The 22,970-nt window shown below is 54.7% G+C and overlaps 1 protein-coding gene and 1 long non-coding RNA gene across 10 annotated transcripts in view; one reads left to right on the forward strand and one right to left on the reverse strand.

The window, feature by feature from the left end:
* Wipi2 (WD repeat domain, phosphoinositide interacting 2) overlaps positions 1 to 9,545 on the forward strand; it is a 29,482-nt gene extending 19,937 nt beyond the window's left edge. For 2 of the 9 annotated variants that reach the window (XM_020177040.2, XM_074075473.1), the window contains 7 exons: positions 1,498 to 1,568; positions 2,917 to 3,024; positions 3,789 to 3,953; positions 4,567 to 4,674; positions 5,289 to 5,360; positions 5,459 to 5,616; positions 6,213 to 9,545. In XM_020177040.2, coding sequence (XP_020032629.1) covers positions 1,498 to 1,568; positions 2,917 to 3,024; positions 3,789 to 3,953; positions 4,567 to 4,674; positions 5,289 to 5,360; positions 5,459 to 5,616; positions 6,213 to 6,325 — 795 coding nt within the window. In that variant the 3' untranslated portion in view covers positions 6,326 to 9,545. The remainder of the gene's footprint in view (positions 1 to 1,497; positions 1,569 to 2,916; positions 3,025 to 3,788; positions 3,954 to 4,566; positions 4,675 to 5,288; positions 5,361 to 5,458; positions 5,617 to 6,212) is intronic. The other 7 variants (XM_074075475.1, XM_074075476.1, XM_074075477.1 and 4 more) reach the window with 5 other exon arrangements.
* Positions 9,546 to 15,034: 5,489 nt separating this feature from the next.
* Positions 15,035 to 22,214, reverse strand: LOC141423972 (uncharacterized). The gene is made up of 4 exons (XR_012448735.1): positions 21,719 to 22,214; positions 19,012 to 19,099; positions 17,301 to 17,444; positions 15,035 to 17,189 (listed from the first exon to the last, which is right to left on the reverse strand). It is a non-coding gene; the product is annotated as an uncharacterized lncRNA (long non-coding RNA).
* Positions 22,215 to 22,970: the final 756 nt, after the last annotated feature.

Raw genomic sequence — 22,970 nt, forward strand, 5'->3', positions numbered from 1 at the left:
TAAATGGAATTCTGCTGTCCCCTCATTAGTCAGGACCTTACACTCTGCTTTCTATCAGCTCTTAGAAAGGCCCTAAAACTCTGCTGGGATTTCCAGGCCAGCTCCAGCACAACCCTTTGTTTCTGGACAGGAAGCTCCGTGCCCAAGGAGTTGGCTGCTGGGCTTCCCAGCTCCCCCATGTTCCTGGGCAGCCCACTGAGGCGTGGGACCTATCCTTTGAAGGAACTTGCTGTCACCGTCACACAGTGACTCTTAATTGGCGAGAAACAGTGGTGTGCCATAAAAACTTAAACGGAAGTCTTGTTTGGTGTCAAGGGCAAAACTGGGCCCTGGTCACTTTGTGTCAATGTGTAGACGTTTCATCCTCTTGTTCCCAAGAGCTGCAAACTCAGATGGTGTCTTTGCATCTAGAGACGCCCGCTGCTGCCAGAAATGCTTTCCCAGGACCTGACTCACCGCAGGCTGGGTCTGGCTGCGTGAAGCAGTGTCACAGCTTCTCGTGACTGGCCTCTGTGTGCTGTCTGTAACGCTTCTCATGCCAACCATGGCAGCCTTCTAAAACTGGGAAGTCAGTGCTAAGCTCTGTACCACCACAAGTAATGCAGTGCTCCCCTCTGCCCTGCCAGTCTGTCCTGTCTGTCTGTGCTGTTTGATCCTGTCGCTCAACACTGTTCGCTAGCCACCAGGCATGGGCAGTCCCATTCACACTTCTTTCTCTGTCGTCCCCTCTCGGTGTCCTTGCAGCTGTTGGTTCCTGTGTCACCACCCTCAGGAAATGGATGAAGGATGAGGAGAGTTGGTCACTTGGGAGTGTTTCCTCTTGAAAACGGAAGCCCTGTAACTCACCAAGTTGTCCTTTTGTTTCGGTTTTTAGTTTGTTTGAAATTCTCTATTCCTCAAAAAAAAAAAAAAGTAGTTTTCTTGGACGTAGGTGAGTTGCTGGACCCAGGCAAAAACTGCAGACCATATCTGAAAAATAAAGAGGGCTGAGGGCATGGCTCACATAATAGGGTGCCTGCCTGGCAAGTGCAAGACCCTGAGTTCAAACCCCAGCACTGCCAAAAACAAAAAAGTAAGGTTTCTTAGAAATCACTTTGTGGGTTCATGCGTTTTCCCTTTAAGACAATTAAGTGAGCTTTGCAGCTAGTCAGTTGTTTGCTCAGTAAGTCAGTGACACTGGAGGTTGGGCGAGGTGGCTCTGGAACCTCATTCCGGGTACATCCCTGGGTATAGCTTTTGTTTCTACTTCAGACTTAAAGTGACTTGCATGCCACATTCAGCTTCAAGGCTGTTGGTGTTTGGAGTCGTTGTAACTAGGTCTGCTGTGCAGCAACGCCATGGGTGTAAGCACAGGTTGAGAGTGTTGTGGTCACTGTGGTTGGCTGTGGGCCTTGCAGAGTGGCCGCTGGAGGCGGGCCCCATGGTGTACTGGATGTCAGATGAGAAAGAAAAGGTCTGTTTTTACCCAGCTAAGATTCTTTTTTTTTTCTTTCCCAGGGGACCGTAATTAGGGTATTTTCCATTCCAGAGGGACAGAAACTCTTTGAGTTCCGGAGGGGAGTGAAGAGGTAAGGTCCATCAGCCCCAAGTCCACTCAGGCTATGTTGCGTTTCCGCTGCTGTCATCCTGACACAGTGAGGGAAGGCTGCAGGGAGCCGGGAGCTCCTGTGGCCACATGGACTGTGGCTGAGCTTTTGGCCAGGCTTGTGGTGATGCAGGGACAGTGTTTCTGTGAGAACTGAGTAGGTGTTGGGTCTCACCCAGCCTGGACCGAGAGGGCCGCCCAGCCCTGCCTCGTCCTTCCCTGAGTGGGGCCTGTTCCCTCCCTGCCCACTGACATTGCACCCTCAGACAGCAGGCCAAGTTGTGTCTGCCTGTTGTCACACACCACCTCCAGTCAGGGGCACTCCAGACTGGCTTTGCCTCCTCCTTCTCTCTTCCTGCATCCGGTCAGCTCCTACTGTGTCATCCTCTCCCCGTCTCCCCCCACCCCCAGCTGCCAACTTTTACTGTAGGAGTGACTCTGTCCCTCCTTGGGTCCACAGGCCTATGTGCTACTGTGTCATCTCACTCCCTGTCACTCCCCACTGCTGGGCCTGGCCACCGTCTGAACCCACAGGTCTGAGTCACGGCCTCCCTCGATGACCCCACTACGCTTACATCCTACCACTCCTTCTCTAGAACCTTCCCCTTGTTGTTTCAGCACGCCCTTGCCTTTAGCAAACTTCATATCTGCACACACGCACACCGCAGCACCAGCTGCATCGGGCAGGAACTCCCCTCCTCACTTGAGTGTGTCTGAGCCTGTGGGAAACACTGGATACTCAGTGAGCTGAATGAAATCCAACCCCAGTTAAGGGAAGCTGTTTAGAGCCAGGTGTAGTGGTGCATACCTGTGATCCCAGTTGTGAGGGAGGTGTAGATAGGAGGATCCTGATCCAGGTGGCCCTGAGCAGAAACTGGAGACCCTGCGTGAAAAATGAGAAAGGCAAAAACAGCTGGGGATGAGGCTGTAATGGCAGCCTGCCTGCCCAGCATGCAGGAGGCTCGGCAGCCTGGGTTGTGTGGTTTAGGTGTGGAGGCCCACGGTGAAAGTGCTGTGGAGTGCCAGTCGTGGCCTGCTAAGCACATCTGGGATTTGTTTCCTATCATAAACGCTGTGATTTAATCATTGGATTGTCGTTCCCCAACCGTAGTGTAAGCCCCTCATCCAGCCTGCATGGTTCCAGGTGCCCTGTGCTCCCTTAGTCACAAGGAGTGCCACAGGGCCACTGTGCCCCGTCTCACTTCAGACACTGGGCTCTCTGGAGGTGGCGGGGAAGAGCTCCTCAACCACACAGTCCCAGGGATGTGCCGCCAGCTCGCCCTCTGGGAACGCAGTGGCGGCAAGCCTGACCCTCTGTCCCCTGTCCCCAGGTGTGTGAGCATCTGCTCTCTGGCCTTCAGCATGGACAGTATGTTCCTCTCCGCGTCCAGCAACACTGAGACGGTGCACATCTTTAAACTTGAGACTGTGAAAGAAAAGTGAGCACCGTGGGATTGGGGGTGCTGGGATCAGAGCGGGGTGCCCAGAGCTGACATGTCCTCTGCCCAAGTGCACCTCCCCACGTCTGCTTTCTATAAGACACAGAATGCTCTGTCCCATGCACTACATGGTTGGAATGGTCCTACTCGTGGCATTGTTCGGAGCAGACCTGGGCTGCTGTGAGGTGGGGATCACCAGATCCAGGCTCAGGAGAGAGGATGTCCCTGTTACACGAGGTCCTGACATGGGAGATGTGCTGGACACTGACGCTAGGTGATAGGGTCAGCTCACTGCCCAGAATAAAGTCCGTGTGTCTGACCTGCCCATCAGGTCAGAGAAGGTGGACTTCGACTTCACAGCAGGTGATTCACACTGGGTCGCTGAGATGACCGTGTGTGCCAGAATGCACTCATATGCCCCTCCTCAACCTTAAGACTTCCTGCTGGTGTCAGCACTGCTTATTACTCAGAACAAAATTTATCGTAACTGTGGACGCGCTTACAAGATGAACAGCACCCAGAGTGGGCTGTCAGAAAATAGCCCAAGGCTTGTCCTCAGGGCCTGAGACCCCCTGCTAGAGACACAGGGGCTCCCAGTCCCCTGCCACCACAGAACCCCCATTCTCAGGCCCCTCCCAGAGGACACTGCCTGGCTCCACTTTGCTGGGGACACAGGAAGACCAGGCCTGGGTTTGGGCACTCGTACCGGGGGTTATGGTGGTTCTCAATGAGAGCCGGTCTCAGTCCATTTCGTGTCCTTCTAGACCTCCAGAGGAGCCCACTACCTGGACGGGCTACTTTGGGAAGGTGCTCATGGCCTCCACCAGCTACCTGCCCTCCCAGGTGACAGAAATGTTCAACCAAGGCAGAGCCTTTGCCACCGTCCGCCTGCCATTCTGCGGCCACAAGAACATCTGCTCATTGACCACGTGAGTGGGGCCGGGAGGCGGGTCATTGCTGGCCGCCAGGCTGCAGTGGCGTGTGGATCTAGACCTGATTGCATCAGGAACTGCACAGAACTGACAGCCACAGGTGGTGCCTTTGTCGAGCCCTGGCCTTCAGTCTTCCCTGGCCAACGAGTGTTGAAAAACAGTGAGCAGAGGACAGGAAAGTGTCCTGTGTGTCCACAAAACAGCATCACCAAGTGGACTTCGGCCTGGAGCCCCATGCACGGTGCATGGGGGGTGGGGAGGGCTGTGCAGAGGCCACAGGGCCACCCTGTGTGAACGTTATCAGGCTAGCCAGCTGCAAGTTTCTGTGAAAACACAGCTTGGTCAGAGAAAGTGAAGGGCAACCGCCCTGTGCCCAGAATTCAGGGCCCCTTCACACCCAGGCTGCCCTGGCCTTGCGAATTACCTCCAAAGAGACCAGGGCACGGGTTTCGTCCTCTTCTGCATGGGTGATGTGTCAAGTGCATGACACCCAATTCATGTGTAATTGACAGGTCTCCTCCCAGCCCTGGGAAAGCTGAGACTGCTCATTGAATAAGGTGCTTTTTGCGAAAATCACGCTGTTAAAATTTCACTGTTTCATTCTTACCAGAATTCAGAAGATTCCCCGGTTACTGGTGGGAGCATCCGACGGCTACTTGTACATGTACAACCTGGACCCCCAGGAGGGCGGCGAGTGCGCCCTGATGCGCCAGCACAGGTGAGGCTGCTGCTTCATGGTGGGCTGTGGCCGCACCTCCATCCTGGGCTTCTCGTTCCTTTGAGAGGCAGAGGCCTGAGGCCTGCGGCCTCTGGAAATGCCCCTTTCCCAGATGTAGCCCTTCCTGCCCCGCCCTGACCACGGGCTCTGTGTGCAGTGAGAGGTGGGGGTGCTGGGTGTCCCCCAGGACCTTTGTGCACAAAGCAGGGGAGTCCACAGCATGGCATGCAGCGGTGCCCACGCTCCCGAGAGCTTCCACCCCATGGACACAGGTCTTCCCGCTAGAAAGAGGACGTCGCTGTCTTGGTAATGGCAGAGGTGCAGTGTCACCATCATTCAGTTCTAGCAGCATCACAGGAATGCTGCTTCTGTTCTGCCATCAGGAAGTGGGAGACAGGTTTTTGAGGGGGCAGTGAGACAGGATCTCACTGAGCAGCACAGCTGACCTCCACCTCAGCTCCTCCTGCTTCGGCCTCCAAGTGCTGGGATTACAGACGTGCAACACTGCACCTGGCAGGGAATGATTTCTTTTTCAATAGCAAGCTCTCTGTTCATGATGGCCAGTCATAACCATGAAGTCAGATCTCCTCACAAGGCGTAGCTCTCTCCATCAGACTCCCGTGTGAAATGCCATCGTGGAAAAACCCAAGGGAGCAGAGGGAGGTGGAGTATCCTCAGAGCATAAGGCACGTAGGTGTCGTCCGCCTAGTTGTCTGTTGCGCTGTGGCCACAGGTGTGGTGCCTCGGCCCCCGGCCATGTGGTCTCATTGTCACCTCCCTTCAGGCTGGACGGCAGCATGGAGACAACCAGTGAGATCGTGGACTCCGCCTCCCATGACTGCCCCTTAGTGACCCAGACGTACGGCACAGCCGCAGCCAAAGGTGCTTACTTGCCCTCGTCCCCCACAAGACTTGGTAAGGGGCAGGACGCCAACCTAGAAGGTAATTAGGCCTTTGTTCCTGCCTGTGTGACCACTCGACAGGTATGCGTGCAGCACCTGCATGCCAGCAGTCCTGTGAGGGGCTGGGCGGGGGACCTGCAAGGTGGGAGGCCTCCAAGGAGTGAGGGCGGAGAGGGAAGGTGATGTCCTGTGCCAGGGTCCCTAGTGCAGCAGCTGTGATGAGCAGGCAGACTGCACGACCACTTGTGCATATCCCTTCATGCCATGTGGTCTGGCTGTCCCCAGGCCCAAGGGGACTGACTGGGAGACCCTGGGATTTGCTTGCTAGGGCTGCGCTTGCTCCCAAGATCCCTCAGGGAAGCCCTTCCATCACAGGGAGGAGACTGTGCACCCTGTGTCGCCAGCTAGGGAACATACAGCCTGTGTGATGGGAAGGGAAGCCCCTTGACTATGTGGCCTCTTTCGGCCACCGCGGGATGTGGGGAGTGAGTGGCTTCGCACTGTGCTGCCCAAGGCTGCCGAGGCCTGGCTTGTCGGAGCAGTGGTAAAGTCAGGGCTACACATGAAGCCCGCGGTGGGCGCCCTGGGATCCGAGTTTGGGCTAGCGCTGAGGGTGGCTCCGTTGTCTCTCTGCAGCCTACACAGATGACTTGGGCGCTGTGGGCGGTGCGTGCCTGGAAGATGAAGCCAGCGCCCTGCGCCTGGACGAAGACAGTGAGCACCCTCCCATGATCCTCCGGACTGACTGAGCCTGGCCTGGGGTCTGGCCTGACAGGACTTCTGCATTGCTGCTATGAACTTTGACCTGAATTAGGGGAGAGGATGGCAGAGACTTTAAAAAAAAATAAGGATGTAGAGATAGTCTAACTTCATACTGTTGAAAATACACAGTTTTCACTCAGTGGCTTTTAATTCTGCTTACCCACTTCAGCTTTTTGTTTCCTCTCTTTTCTTTTTTTCTTTTTTTGCCAAAATGAACTGTTTGCAGTCCTTGGAGTCTCTCTCCGTGTGCATGCTGTGCAAAGCCTGCATAGGGGAGCTAGCAGCCACCATCGAGCAAACCGCGCTTGTTGGGGTAACGTCTGTGCAAATGATGGCAGGCGTGCAGAGTGGTTCTCTGGGCCCTGGACCTTGGGCAGGAGTCCTCTGGTTCTGCAGCTCCACCTGGACCACTATCCCTCCATTTTATTTTGCTAGACTTGCATCGTACCGGGACTTCTTCCAGGGGGACTTTGTTTCTGGGCTCACTCTCCATGTGGGTAGTGGGAGAGAGGCTCTTTCCAGTAAGAAAAACCTGCCTCTCTGACCACGGGTGAACTTGAAAGTGAGCCTGGACCACCTGGAGCCAAGGAAAGTAATGTCGTTTGTGTCATTAAATGACCTCCTCTTCTCTACTCTTCCTGTCAAGTAGCTGTGACTTTGTTAAGGGAGAGTTTGCAGCTGCCCCTGTGCCAAGAGAGCACAGAGGTGAGATGCAGTGGCAGCTGGCTGTCCTTAGCTTGGGCTCCACTGTCTGCTGGAGAGGCCCGAGAGCAATGCTGGCTGTGGCACTCCTTCGCCAGGGTGACTTGTGCCTTTTCTATTTCAGTCTTAAAAAGGTTGTTGAGTGAGAGGCTGCAGCATTTGCCTCGCTCCCCTCGTCGTTACTGAACGCAGACCACCTCAGATAACCTCAAACTGCGTTCCCACAGGCAGCAGGGGAGGTTTCGAGGGCATTTAAGTGGCGTTAATGGCACCATTGAGCAGGGATGTTGAGGACAGAAGTGAAAAGGCAGAGGGACTCTCTCTGTTCACCCGTCCTGTGTGGCCAGAGGCGACTGTCCAGGTCAGAGTCAGCTTGTATCCGGAGTCACTTCTGCCTGGCCATCATCTGCGCTGACCTGCTGGGGTCCGGTGGTCCCGCAGCTGCTCAGGAGGTCCGGAGTGTGAGGGGCGCACAGAGCCAGTTCTGACTGCAGCGGACACAGTGGGGCCCTAGTGGAGCTGGCAGGGTGAGAGCCAGGCATGAGTTAAGTCTCCTTTAAAATCTGCCTGCCTGTGCTGGACCCTCGAGCCTTGAGCACGTGCCATACTGGGTCTCCGGGCACAGAGAGAAGTCCCTTAGTGCCTGGGCCAGTGGGAGGAGACTAATGGAAGTGCTGGGTAGATGTGGAGCCCTGAGCCAGGGTTCTCCTAGTAACCAAAGAGCCACGTTTTGCGTCCTGGCTTCAAGCGCACTCACTCAGTGCCTGCTGGCTCCTGCTGGCTATCTTGCACGTGGTGGAGACCTAGGGCTCACATCTGCATTGTGGGGTTTTTTTTCATCTGTCTTTGGGATTGTTAGACCCAGCAAATTCTGGAAGTCCACTTCCTTTTGGCCTTAGCCTCCTTCAAGATGCACTCAGGGAAAGTGGCCCTCCATAGATGGGTGGCTGCCAACGCTAGGCAGGTGATTTCCCTCCCAGGTGGCCCTTGCTCCAGGCAGAGATTGCTGAGAATTCTCACAGGAGGAAAACACGGATTTGGGTCTTGCTCACTGCTGGAGGGGGTCAAAGCCCTCTGCTTCTCCATGACCCACCTTCCTCCGTCCCGCCTCACAGGTGGGAGGGATGGGAAGGCAGGAGACAGGAGCTCTGAGGTGGTCGTTAGTGGGACTTGCCACCATGCCAAGCCCAACAAAGGGACCCTTGATTCCCAGACCGCACACTCACAGTAATTTTTTTTTATGTTTTTCCAAACTTCCAAAATGTCAGAAACAAAACCCGGCACCTGATCTCATGGACTCGCGGGTATTTGGACCAAACCTTTATCTTCTCCAGTGAGGAGCGGAGAGCGGGATTGAACCTGCAGTCGGAAAGTTCTGTGTTCAGTCGCGGGGCCTCAGGGCTGCGCTGTGCAGTCAGGGGACCACCTCCCAGGGTGGTCGTCAGGTAGGTGACAGCGCCCTGTGAACACCCAGCACGGCATGGCCGGCAGCAGGCACCCAACAGGCGCTAAAAACAAACCATCTCGTCACAGTGCGTGGTTCCTGCTCAGTTCTGCTTTCTGAGTACAAAGCTGGGTGGGGAGGAGGTGACAGGTGTAATTCACACTTCAGGGCACGTGCAGGGCTCTGATGCCTTGATGCCGCCCCCCTCCTCCTCGGCACCAAGAACTGTGAGGAGAGCAGACGGCACCGTGACAGAGGCTGCCCATCTCAGGTCAAGCACTACGGCCGGGCTGGACCAGGTTGAGGCCACTCAGTGTGGGACTTCAGGAGCCCAGGTCCTCCACCCTTGCCCCAGGGCAGTGTCCTGCCTGGCCAGGAGGGGACTGAGCACCGTCTTCTCGCCTCTACCTGGAGCAGCTGGACCCGGCCCCTCTGGGAGCCTCATGGCTGCCGCTCCCTGCTGGGTGACTTCACTCTATCGACTCCTTTTGGAGAGTCAGCAGCATTGGGCCACACAGAAAGGACTGGAATGCTTTGGGCACCACTCAGTGGAGGAAAAGGGACCACTGGTGAGCTGCCTTTGTCATGCGTGGTTCTCATGAGGGCATTGGCCTGAGGTGCATGTCTGTTCTGTCTGTCCCCTGCCCTTAGTCTTGGTGGCTTCTTCATGCAGGGAGTGCCCGAGTCACTTTATTCCAATGTGTATTGACCCTGGCAGCTGAAAACCCAAAAGGTTATTTTCCAAGTGTACTTAGACCTCACGCCCAGTGGGACCAGCAGGGCGGGAGGTTCGTCCGCACTGTGCGGTGGCCAAGGAATGGGGAGAGTGTGCTCTCCAGCCGCTCTGGGTGGGGAGCAGGCTTCATGGAGAATTCTGTTTTGTGAATAATTTTTCTTAATGAAAATCTATACCGATAGCGATTTGCCAAGTAGACAGGTTATTCTGACATGTTTTAGGTTTTCCTCGTTAATCCTGGGCTGTGTTGTACTGTTTCCTTCTGTGGATTTTGTGAAGCACAAGAAAAAAAAAAAAAACTGATTGGAGGTGTGGCCAGTTCCTGTCCTTCCTGGAATCTGGATAGGAAGACCCTTGAATTTGGAAAAATTAAATCTTTTTAAAGCTCAGAATCTCAGGGGATCGTTTGGTCCCTAGCCTCGACGCCTGCATTCTTTTACAAGTCTCCCTGTAAACAGATTCATTTCTGTGTTTCCTTTCAGGTGAAAGTTCACAGGTTGTGTGCGTGTGCAAGTGTATCCATCACCAAAAAAAGGTCTGGTGGAGTGGCTTCAATTGAAGGCCCTTGAGTTCAAATCCCAGTACCTGAAAAAAAAAAATTAAAACTGGTCCTAGCTTCTTGGGACGCTGAGATCAGGAGAATCAAGGTTGGCGGCCAGTCCGGGCAAATAGTTCTCGACCCCCATCTCCAAAATAACCAGAGCAAAATGGACTGGAGGTGTGGCTCAAGTGGTAGAGTACCTGCTTTGCAAGCACAAGGCTCCAAGTTCAAACCCCATTGTCACCAAAAAAGAAATTAAAACCTGTGTTTTAATTTTCACTGGTTCACTTCCTTCCAGGCTAAACGCCTCAACTTGAACTGTAAAGTTTTCGTCCACGTTGACTTGTATCCTTTGTGAGCCAAATCACACAGTTCTTCCTAGAATTCTTGCCCCTCCCTGAAGGAGTTGTAAGGTCCTTCTCAGAGGAAGAGCAGGATTAGGCAGGTGAGTCCCCGTGGTCCCCTGAGGCTACGTGACCTGTGGTCAGAGTGGTCACCTGCCTGTGCAGACCGAGACAGGCCCTGGGGTGATGAAAGCAGTGCTATCAGATCCCTTGCCTGAATCACTCCAGTACAGACTACCCTCTAGCTCGGAGGGCTGTCCCTCATACATCAAAGGCCATGCCTGAAGAAGCTTTTAGGCAACCAGCTCTGGAGGGAGGGACGGGGGTCCTCCTGACCACCATCCCCATGAGAAGTCACCATGGTGACGTCACATTCCTCAGCAACACCCGGCTGGATTTGGTTGCTGTTGTAAGGCATGTTTTTCCTGTGGCATTGAGTTATTCGTTACAGTGGCTCATAAAGATAGGCCTGAGTGCCTCCCAGGAGCCAAGCGCCTTTCTCAAGGACGGTGAAGGCCAGGTGACTTGGCAAAGTGGTGTGGCATTACCACCTGGCTGTCTGCCTCCCGTTTCCTCACTTCCCCTCCTTGTCTTTCTGATGCTGAGTCCACCTGAGCCCCAGGCTGGGCACTGGCCCCTTTGTGCAGCTGAGCTAGGCCTGCTAGGAGCTGGTTCTGTGTGGGACTCGGGAACATGGTACAAGGCAGAGAATATGCCCACTCCAGCCACCCTCTTGAAACGATGCCTTGTCACTCCAGCTTTGGGCAGAAGTGGTCTCTATAGTCGGCCCTTAGGAAAAGCAAAGAAATTCTCTTTTTTAAGTGAAGGCCTCAGAAGTTTCCTTCCCCCTCTCGTCACCCATGTGGTACGTGAGCAACAAACTGATGTTGCCAGGGCAAAAAGTTGTCAAGAACCCTATCAACAATCGAGCTGGGTGTAGGGGCACGTGACTTATTCTAGCTACAGGGAGGCATCGGTTGGAGGATCACAGACTGAGGCCAGTCCCATTCAAAAGCGTGAGGCCCTATATCAAAAATAAAGCAAAAGGGCTGGGCGGGGGGTGGCTCAGGTAGCAGAGACCCTGCATGGGACGTACAAGGCCCTGAGTTCAAATCCCAGCACTGCAAAAAAAATTAAAGAATTAAAATGTTAGCACAAGTGGGCAGCTCACAGCCCACCAAATGAGCTCATGACATCAGACTTGACACACCAAAACCCATGGTCAGTGCCCCCTTCAGAAGACAGCGCCCTGCTAAGTGTCCCCATGGGAAGGGGTGTGACTGGCTCATCTGTGCACACAGCCCTTATGTGTCTCGTGAGGAGAAAACTATAAAGAGACACTGAGAATGGGGCAGGGTGGCTCATGCCTATAATCCAAACCACTCAGGAGGATCACAGTTCAAGGCCAGCCTGGGCAAAAAGACCCCCTTCCTTAACCAAGAAGCTGGGTGTGGTGGTGTACATCTGTAATCCCAGTTTAATGGGAGGTATAGGTAGAAAAATCTCATAGTCTGAGGCTGCCCTGGGCAAATATGAAAGACCCTATCTGAAAAATAAAGAAAAAAGGGTTGGGGGTATGGCTCAAGTGGTAGAGCCCCTCCCTAACAAGTTTAAGGCCCTGAGTTCAAATCCCAGTACCACACACACAAAAAAATGACTTCCCAAACCAGAGAGCAGGCAACAAATGTAAAAGCTCCCACAGGAGCCTCACCCCCTTGCCTCTGTCCCTGGGGTGGTAGAGGTACCTCGGAAGCGGCTGTGAGCTGCAGCCCTCATCTGAGACCGTGTCTCCCTGTCTTGATGTGTGAAACTGCGTCTCACCGCTCGTGTGCAGTGATAACTGTGTGTCCCCAGCAAATCTACCCCAAAGGGATGTCTTTAAATGAGTTACAGGAGTGTCTGGTTCCCCCCCCCGCCTCCCCCCTCCCCACCCCTCCACCCCCGGCTTCAAGGGGAGTCTGCACCCTGAAGACGCCCACCTGACCGAGGTAAGGTGTACTGTTTGTAGAAACCAAGTCTACCGGCCTGTGGAGGGCAGATCTCGGGGCCCACGCTGGGATGGGGAGCAGAGGACCAGCCGAGGGGACCTCTGACTCCCTGCTGCCATCCTAGGGTGTGGGGCCCATTGCTGTGACTGTCACACCACCTCCCACCGCATATGTCTCTAGCCCTTAGCTCCAGGGCAAGGCCCGGTGGCTGTGCTTATGCAGCTAACTTAAGTTTTAAGTTGTTTTTTTTATTTGGTGGCACTGGGGTTTGAACTCGGGCCTCACACTTGCTAGGCAGGCGCTCTACCACTTGAGCCACTCCGCCAGCCCTCGTGCAGCTTTCTCAGTGCTGAAAAATGACTCCTGAGAGGGACAGGGCTGGCCAGCCTGAGGCCCTCCGTCCCTCTGTCCCTCGGTCCCTCTGGGCAGCTTCTCACACTACGTCCTGTTCCCATCTGTGGATTCCCTGGGACACTCACTCACGTCAAATGCTAAATGTCGCCCTGGCCACCAGGCACTTCATTTGCTTAAAGTGGGCCCAGCGGTGCGTTACCAGGTGAGAAGAACCACGGGGAGCGCCCCTTGTGCCTTTTTGGCTGAAGCTCAAGAGGTCAGCTCCAGCGAGGAGGGAGGTGAGGCGGACACAGAAGGATCCCAGTGCCAGGCCTGCCCCGGGCACTGAAAAATGAACAAAAAGCAAAAGGCTGGAGGAGCGGCTCTGTCGCAGGAGGGCTCAGAGACAGAGAGGACACCAGAGCTTTCGGGAAGCAAGGTTATTAAGCAGTCAGCAGCGACTCAGCCGGCGTTCCTTATATATCATTTAGGGCAGGTTACAGAAATTGGGGGGGGGGGTGCAGCCTGTCCCATATGCGATCACATGTTACTTCATGGGCTGTTTTAACCTCTGGGGCGAAGTGACCCATCCCTGGTCTGACTCCCCAGCTCCGGTTGTCCTTTGTTCCACTGTAGCACTCATTAATCTCTCTTCCCCTCCCTGCCTCCCTGCCACTTTCTCCCCTTTGATGCTGGGACCCACTTCTGGATCAAAGAGCATCATCTTGATAAAGACCGCAGCACTAGGGCATTAGGCAGAGTGACATCGGGCATGCTTCTAAGACAAGGAACGTGGTCCCTATTAAGGTCTTGAACCCACCTAGGGTTGAGAACCAGCCCCCAATATGTCACTGGGACGTTATCCATTCCAGGTCTGCAGAGGGACACGGGCAAGCTTTTTCACTTGTCAGTAATCTCTTTATTTACCTTTCCCTCATCACCATCTGTAAACAGCAGTTACCCGGATTGAGATTGTTCCAGGCTATTGTAGCCAGTGGGTGAGGCTGGGGCTCCGTGGGACTGGGAGCCTCCACCATTGAGTCTCCTGAGTAATGTCAGTGTAAAACTTGTCCCGAGCAGAGCAAATCCCCTGCCAGCGTGGAGGATTGGCCTTTGGGCGGGAGACACAGCAATTCCCAGTAATAGAGGTTTTTCAGGGCCGAATGCTGTCCCCATGGCTGGGGCAGTGGTTGCATTAAAGCGCTCTTGTAGGTTCAGCTCTTTCGCCTCCCACGGCCAGTGGTCTCCCATATTTGTTCCCCCACAAACGTAACAGGAAGTTACGTGCAGGGTTTGTGCTACGGACTCAGAGAGGAACGGGTTTTGGTCGTAACTGAAATGGGAAACTCACTTTTTATCTCCTCGTAAAAGGAGGGAAAGGCCTGGTGCGAGGGTCTCATGAGTGGTCAGAATGGGTTGGCAATGAAACAAGTACCGGGGGCTGTTTCCTTTTCACAGATTAAAATGTCAAACTTTTCCCCAAGATTCCAGCCCGTCTCATTGAGGTTGAAAATGGTGAAATCTACAGGGTGACAGGGGCCAAGAGTGCAGCCGGGGGTGCTTTCCCTTTTGTAAAAGCGGCAGTTCCGTGGGAAGTGTGGACCTCCCCTTTTAGCCAAGTTGCCCACCTTTCACACCCCCAAAAAGGGCAGGGGAGTTGTTCATAGGACACGCAGCCGGATGTCCCACTGTTATCTTTGGGCACACACACTTGTCATTTAACCTGTAGGTCCCCCCCAGCCCAGCCCCCCAGGTGCCCGGGGCCCGGTGCGTTCAGCTGGTGCACACGGAGCTTTGTTGGGGTCATCCGCCTGGGCGCCGCGAGCGAGCTTCCTCCCCACTGCCGTGAGGCCTTGGACCTGTAGCCATTGCTCTCCAGGGCGACAGATGGACTTAACACAGATATCACCGCCCAAAGCCCGGGGGTCCCCAGGTAGAGGGGTGACCGAGATTAGCAAGAAGAGAACACAGAAGGGTCATCCTCGAAGGTGAGAAGGGAGACTCCTCAGGCTTCCACCCGGGTCGACTAGTCAGCTTCCGGAGTGACCAGAGCAGGGCTGACGTCTCCCTGTCCATTGGAACTGTCCTCGGGGAAGGGCGCTGGTGTTTTGAGGGTGATCTTGCATGGTGAGGCTGGGGCAGGGACGCACTCCCCCTCGAGGGAAGCTGGCTTCACTCAGCCGTGCTGGATCTAGGGAGGGATCTGCTGCCCTAACCGCAGTGGGGGTGGACAAGACAACAACAAAAGGCCCCTCCGGGGGGCCTTATGGCTGAACGTTCCACTGTTTTACGCAAACAGCGTCCCCTGCTTTATAAGGTGCGCGGGAGTCATCAGGCTACCAGTTTGTCTCTCTCTCACCCAGTCATTGATTTTTGAGAAAGTCAAAGCAAGAGCCTGTATCTGTTGTCTTAGGGTGAGGTCACCTGTTTTCTTAAGGTCCCCTCACAGGCCCTTGACTAAAGGGGGTGGATGCCGAAAAAGCATTTTAAAAGGGGAGAGGCCCGTCTGTTTGGGGTTTGACCTAATTCCGAACAAGGCTATGGGCAGTAACTGATCCCATAGTGGGTGGGTCTCCTGGCATTGTTTTTTTAATTGTAATTTTTAGAGTCTTGTTTATATGTTTTATTTTGCCTGAACTATTTTTAATTTTTCTAGCCATCAACTGTACCACCTCAGTCACAAAAGCCGGCCCGTTGTCTGACCCAATAGACACAGGAATTCCAAATCGAGGGATGGTTTCCTTTAACGTGCACCTGGCCACTTCTCGGGCTTTCTCAGTCCGAGGGGGGAAGGCTTTTATCCATCCCGAGAAGGTGCAGACACCAGCAAACATCGGGGATTGTTTCCGGCACACAGACTGCACCTTTCACATCCTGTCTTGCTGGAGAGCTGGGGGCATAAAAATGCTGGGCCAGGGTGGTCTCGAGAGCTGTCCACCCTGAGTGAGTTCCTCCATGCAACTGCTGGACAGATGTGGGAGCCAGAGACTCAGGTATGGCAATGCGGCCATCAGCAAACTTCCACCATGCGTCTTTCAGTCTAAAACCAAGCCTTTCGTGTGAAGTATGCCACGGGTCCCGCTCAGATCGGGGGCCCAGGACCAAGGCAGCTGCCGGTGAGGCCCAGGTTTGCCCTCCTGTGCGGCTGCTCGCTTGGCTTTCCTGTCAGCCTTTTGATTTCCCCAAACAGCTGTTGTCCCCGCCCTGGTGCCCTCTGCAGTGCACGACCACTACTTGCTTAGGGGCCCTTACAGCTTTTAGTAATTTTAGAATTTTCTGTCCATACTTAACACTTTTTTCCTCCCAAGTTAGAAGTCCCGACTGGCAGTGTCGTGTTTTTAATGATAGCGTCCCACTACTGCATATCCAGCAAAAACATGTCCTTTTTGGACAAAGCTGCTGCCCTCTGTGAAACACTCAACGTCCAGATGACTAATGGGCTGGTGGTCAGGCCTGGCCAGCGGGAGAGCACCCCATCCATGACCTCTAAACAGTCCTGCTCCGGTGGGCCTGAATTAACCCATAATGGGGTGGCTGGGTTTAGAGTCTTAACCTCTAGCCGGACGTGAGGGTTTTCACATATCATGCTTGGACAGCTGACCGCTCAGGAGTGTGTTCACCAGTAATTTTCTTTATATTCCATGACAGTCGAAACACAGTGGGGACCTCAGACTGTGAGTTTTTGTCTCAAAGCTAAGTGTCTCTGCCTCAGCCACCGAGATGGCAGTGGCCACCAGGGCGCACAGGCAGGGCGGCCAGCCTGGGGAAACTGCATTGAGTTGCTTTGATAAATAGGCCGCCAGGCAGTGCCAGGAGCCCAGCAGCGGGGTCAGGACTCCTCCAGCTCCCAGCCTCTCAGGTACAGGGGAAGACGGGCTCCATCACAGCTGGCAGCCCAGGGCGGGGGCGTCTGTGAGCGCCCTCTTAATTTCTTTGAAGGCCTTTTCTCTTGCTCCTCTCCCCATGCCATGGGTTCCATGAAAGGCTTTTGCCACGTGAGAGTAATTGGGAATCCAGATCCAGCAGAAACCTGCATAGAAATTCTCTAATCTGTACAAGGGGCTGTGTGGACTCCTCGGGGTCCCCCACTAATACGGGTTTCTCTGGCTTTTTATATTTTTCCCTGTACTTGGAAGCTGCTGCCATAACCTTACATGCTTTTTCTCTATGTGGGGCTTTAGCCACATGGGCTGACTGAGCACTGCATCCTGCCAGCGCTAATATAAGGAGCCATCTGGGGGTTCCAGGCTCCCCTACAACCACTTTAAAAACTCGATTGACTATGACCTTATCTAATGACCCCTCCGAGAGCCATCCTATGCCAAAAGCAGGCCAGTCTATTTCACAGAAGTTCCTAAGCTTGCCAGGAGTCCGTTTAACCCCTTAATTTCCATTAAATCCCCTCTTAAAGTTCTAGGGGGGTTTCTTACTCTGACCTCCTCCCATTCCTTCCGCTTGCCAGATGTCTAGACAAAGACGGAAGGGACGAGGGCTGCAGAGAGGAGGTAAGGGGTCTTCCTCTCCGGCACACGGGAAAGCAAATGACCACTCGCTTTGTCCATCTCCGGCTGCTCCCCTCACGGGGATTTAGGCATCTCTCGGCCACAGTGAGTCCATATAAGCCCCGGAGCAGAGGCCCTGTTAGGGCTCACCCTAGACCATCACGGATCAGGACTCCACACTCGCTTCGTAACCAGGCTACGTCTCAGGCTCGCAATTTCACGCTGTCACACAGCACAGTACTTCCACCTTGCTCCCCGAACCTGAAAGACAGTTTCACCCCAAAAAGGGAGTTACTTGGGTGCCTTTTGAGAGTTGATCAGACGCTCCTTCTGCCTCCTGAGGCAGGCCTGAATTTGAGCCCAGGTTCTTACCAGTCTGATGAGCAGGGCTCCCGGGTTGGTTCCTGAGCCTTTCCAGGTTCCTTTGTGCGATCAGAACTCTCCTCCTCGGCTTGCCAGGAGACAGGCTCCCTCCCCCGGATCAGCTCGGTCTGGTGGCACCTGGCAGGGGCGGCCCTCCCAGCAGGCCAGGGACATTGAGCCAGGGACAAGGAGGTGAAAACACCACCCCCCAAATCCCAGATGAGCCCCCAGAAATGTTGCAGGAGGGCTCAGGCACAGACTGAGAGGGTGCCAGAGCTTTCGGGAAGCAAGTTTATTAAGCAGGCCGGCAGTGACCCAATGGACTTGAGTCCAAAGGCTGAGCCTGAGAACAAAGGGGGCACTCCTTAAATACCATTTAGAGCAGGTCACAGAAATGGGGGGGGACAGCTGGTCCCATACATGGTTGCATATTATTTCATTGGCTGTTCAACCTCTGGGGCGAGGTGACTGTCCTGTGGTCTCCAGGTGACAGTCCCCAACTCCGTGTTTCCTTCTTTTTACCGTAGCACTCATTAATCTCTCTTCCCCCTCCCTGCCTTCCCGCCAATCTCAAGTGGCAGAGTGCCTACCTAGCAAGTAAAGTCCTGAGTTCAAATCCCAGTACCAAGGAAGGAAGGAGAGGGGATGGCAGAGGGAATGGGAGGGAGGGAGGAAGCAAGAAGGAAGAAGGGAAGAGGGAATGGGCTGGAGATACGACTCAAGTGTGTTCAAACCCCAGTATTGCAAAAGAGAGGGAGAGAGAGAGAGAGAGAGAGAGAGATGGAGAGACAGAAAGAGAGACAGAGAGATCAGCTCCCTCCCTCCAGGGCAGGGCAGAGACTTCAGGGTTCTGGGGTCCCATGGTTGTGAAGGGAATGTGGTCCCAGAAGCAGGATGACATGTTTCCAAATCCCCAAGGGCCTGGGGCTCCTGGGGGAGACAGGACACACAGGAATGGATTGCATGTGCTAATCCATTCCTAAAGCTTGATGCTTTAGTCCCACCCGTTGGGGGGACTCAGGTGGGGCTTCAGGAGAAGAGCTCCCCCTGCTGGCTGAGCCTGGGCTGAGTCCCGGCGTTTCCTGAGTGGCAGCCACTGTTCACATCCGTCTGTCCAGAGTGGCTGCCTGGAGGAGGTGTGTTCCTGGCTGCAGCTTCCACGAGACATGGCATCTCCCCAGGGCTCACAGGAGGCCCTGCATTGCCACCCAGCCACTCCCTACCTTTGACCCACTGGCCCTGTCCTCTCCTGACCCCATCACCCCATCGCTTCCTGACTACTGGCTCTATGGGCCACAGTCTGCACCTCCCAGACAGACAGAGCTGGAAGGACCAACGTTGGCTCCTGCAATAAGTGGGGGCGGTGGCTGGGTGCCTTATGACACCAGCCTCCACTTACGGAGCACCTACTGTGTGCAGCACTGGTACCGGCACTAAATGCCTTTTTTTTTTTGCAGTGGTAGGATTTGAACTTGGGTCCTTGCTAGGCAAGCTCTCTATCACTTGGGCACACCCCAGTGCTTTTGCATTAGTTAGTTTTGTTTTTTGATGGCACTGGGGTTTGAACTCAGGGTGTCTTGCTTACCAACCAGGCATTCTACTGCTTGAGCCACACCTCCTTAATGAGCCACACAGCTCTGTAGTCGAGATGACAGGCATACACTACTGTACCCAGCCACTGGTTAAGATGGGGTCTCATGAACTATTTGCCTGGACTGACCTTGAGCTGTGATCCTCTGGGTCTCTGCCTCCTGAGTGGCTAGGATCACAGGTGTGAGCCACTGGCGCCTGGGTAATGAAGCTGTTTTCTTAAAAGAGAGAGAGGATTGGCAGAGTGGTTTAAGCAGTAGAGCCCTGAGTTCAAATCCCAGTGCCACCAAAAAAATAAACAGATTAAAGGGTGCACTCTGGAGCTTTGGTCCTGCTTGGGTAATCGTCTACAGCCAGGTCAAGCAGGGCTCCAGGTCCTGCTCTGAGCCTGTTGGATGAACTTTCACCTGGAAAAGGCAGGAAGTGCTCTGGTCACCATCTGCAGCTCCTGCCAGCTTGGAGCCTTCGAGCAAAGTGTGTGGAGGCCTGGATGCTGCCCTGTGTGACGGTGACCATGACCGAAGCAGCAGCAGTAATGACAGTCCCTCCCAGGAAGTGACCCTCAGGTACAGGACACTCCACGCACCCCCACACCGCCCCCCCCAACCCCCGCCGCCAGGCTGGTGACAGAATCCCATGATTCCACTCCGCAAGGCCACAGGCAGGGTCGATAACAACTGTCCTCTCTAATTTATCATCTGTTTAAGTGACACCTAAGCAGGGCCCTCCAGGGAACCACGGCCACCACTCATCTGTAGAGCACTGCAGGCTGCAGGCCCTGAGGCCCAGACGTGGCCCTGAATTGCAAGGAGAATCCAGAGTCAGCCAGGTCCTCGGTCCCTCTGCCCACGCTGGGTCCCTCGTTCCTATCAGTGACACGTGGCCAGGTGGGGTGGCCTCACTTTCCTCTGCCTCCCACCCAGGGCGGCCCCACCCGGCCTCCTGTGCCGCCCAGGATGGCCGGGTGACAGGGCTGCACACGCCACTCGGGCCCTGGGTATTTGAAGAGGGAGGAGAATTTTGTGTTAAGAGGCAACTCGCTTCTCAGGGGTTTCAGCATTGGGGTGAACAGGACTTCTTTATGTGCTCTGATGTGGCAAACCAGGGTTCAAACCCAGCTCCACCCTGTACAGCTGAGTTAGTGTCCTGGGGCCACTCAACAAAGTGCCACGAATGGGGGGTATCAGTCAGTAGAACTTCATTTTCATCCAACATGAAGGTGTTGACAGAGCCCGGGATGTGGGGGACAGCCTGTCCTGACTCTTCTTAATTCTAGGGACTCCAGGAGTTCCCTGGCCTATAACATGTCACTCCAGTGTCTGCCTTTGTCCTTACATGTCCTCCCTGGGTCTCTTTGTGTCCTATCTTCTAAGGAGCATAGCAGTCATCAGATTGAGGACTCGTGCTAATTAAGTGTGACCTCATCTCAAAATCCCAAGGGCCACTCAGCTCCCTGTGGCCCTAACTTCATGACTCACACCTGGCCTGGACCCTGTCATTCTTTATTTAAATGCAGCGTATGTGAAGGCATGACTGGGCACCGTGGCTCACTCCTGTAATCCCAGCTACTCAGGAGGCAGAGATCAGGACGACTGGTTTGAAGCCAGCCTGGGCGAATAGTTCATGAGACCCTCTCTCAAAAAACCATCACAAAAATAGGGCAGGCTCTGGAGTGCCCTCAGGTGGAAGAGCGCCTGCCTAGCAATGTGAGACCCTGAGTTCAAACCCCAAACTGCCAGAAAAGAAAGTTGAGGTGTAGGGAGGCCAAGAGAGCAGGAGAGGACGGCAGTGAGCAGATCGCTTCTGCAGGGCCACACGGGAGCACCGGTCGGTCGGGAGGCAGAAGGAGGTGCTCTGTGGGCCAAAGCCTTGATGTGGTTTTGGGAGAAGGAGCAGGAGGGCAGCAGGGAAGCCATGCTTAGGACTGACCAGCTTGAACAATCCTGACAGACTCTGGGGTCTCAGGGCTGTCCCTAGTCATCTGTGCCTGTCCCCGGGTGATTGGACAGGGGACAGGGCAGACATTTGGCCTGGAGCTAGGACCAAAAGCATGGTTAACACATCCTCGTTCCAGCCTCCCCACAGAACACCCTGGCTCCAGATCTGGTTCCTGAGGACACCTGAAGTCCCAACTCTTGGGTGGGGGACATACCTAGGAATGCCAGCAGCCCTGTCTTACACCGTAACGATCTATGTTCTAGACTTTTCTAAAGAAAACATTTGATTGAAACATGACACAGAAACCAGATTGTGTCTGGCGCATAAGCCTAGAGCTTGCTGTGTCCACAGGGTGATAAGGCTCCGTCAGCCGGGCACAGTGGCTCGCGCCTGTAATCCCAGCTACTCAGGAGGCAGAGATCAGGAGGCTCGAGGTTCAAAGCCAGCCCTGGGCAAACAGTTCTAGAGACCCTATCTCAAAAAAACCCATCACAGAAAAGGCTGGTGGAGTGGCTCAAGGTGTAGGCCCTGAGTTCAAATCCCAGTACCACAAGAAGAAACAACCGAGCCCAGAACTGGCCAAGACGCGACAGAAGGTGAGGACAGAGTCAAGAGAGGGGGAGGCAACCTCACCCCGGGGTGAGGCCGTGTAGGAAGGGAGAGGCCATGAGCACCCCGTTTCAAGACGGGGCCACATCTGCCCCCACTGCAATGTGCAAAGGCTCTGGAGGGTTCCCGTCCTGCGCGCCATGTTCGGAATTCTAGCGAGCAGCAGGAAGTGCCACCCGGCACCCGTGTCCCCACGGAGCACACCTGCTCTGCGGAGGGAGGCCTGCCTGAAGCCGCGGTGACACAGTCGCGGAGGCTGCGTGTCCACCCGGCCCTGACCCCAGGCTCACCTGTCCCCCTGGGTGTGAAAGCCCAGAGTCTGACTTGGACTCCTCCGTGTCTCTGTCACCAGCCGTCGCTGTGGGGACTTCTCATTTGCATAAACCGGGGGAGAAATGGCAGCAAAAGAGCGATGAGCAAACGATCACGATCACGGTGGCAGCCAAATGCTCTGAAAGTCTTAAAATAGCCGGGGGACAGGAGGCCGGGAGTCACTGGAACGCCATGCTGGGCCTCGCCAGCCGTCGCTCGGCTTCAGGAGCTGGTCATGGACTATGCACAGTGTCACGTTTTAAAAGGTGACAGGGCAGCCTGGGGCTCAGCCCTTGGGCGGGGGAGAGGAGGTTGGCTCCGTTGTCTCTGCCGAGGTGGAATGGCTGCCGTCAGAGCAGGAATGACCTTGGGGACACCGACACCCCAGCCACAACGCTGTGCTTTTGGTTAAGTGCCACCCCCAAAGCCAGTGAGTCAAAGGGTTCATTGCCAGTGGTGCGGTGTTGAGAGGCGGTGGGGCCTTTAAGAGGCGGGGCCGAGTAGGAGGTCGTTCAGTCATTGGGGGCGTGGCCTGGAGGGCACCGTGGCCCCGCCCCCAGCCATTTCCTCTTTCTCTTTTTCGTTTTTAGGGGCACTGGAACTTGAACTCGGGGCCTCCTCCTTGAGCCACTCCACCAGCCCTTTTTTGTGATGGGTTTTTTCAAGACAGGGTCTCACCAACTATTGGCCCAGAGCTGGCTTCAAACCACGATCCTCCTGATCTCTGCCTCCTGAGCAGCTGGGATTACAGGCGTGAACTACAAGCCCAGCTCTTTCTCTCTCTTTGCCATCCTAGCCAGGAAGTGAATGGTTGTGCTGCAGTGGGGCCAAGGAATCAAAACCAAAATAAACCTTTTGTCCTTATAAGCTGCTTAACTCTGGGTGTTGGTTACAGTAATGGCTGTGACAACAGGGATAAGCCCAAAATAAAGAAGGAAGACTTAACAAGTGTCACAAACCCCAAGGCAGAGCCAGGACGGACGGATGGATGGATGGATGGACTGATGGATGGGGTTACACGGCTTGCAGCCTGGGGTGTGAGCCCAGTTTGGGGACTGGAGGGGTAACTTCCATGAGGTTGAGCAGGGACACAGGTGGCTCTAAAGACAAATCAGTGAAGCGTTGCACAGGAGAAGGGAATAAGACGACCCGGGTCCCTGGCCCTGACCCAGGCTCGGGGTGTTTGTTTTGTCCAGGGCCCTTGGGTGCTCGCTTGGGGTGGTGGAGGCC

Source organism: Castor canadensis, chromosome 6 (genome assembly GCF_047511655.1).
Source record: "Castor canadensis chromosome 6, mCasCan1.hap1v2, whole genome shotgun sequence".
Taxonomy (NCBI): domain Eukaryota; kingdom Metazoa; phylum Chordata; class Mammalia; order Rodentia; family Castoridae; genus Castor; species Castor canadensis.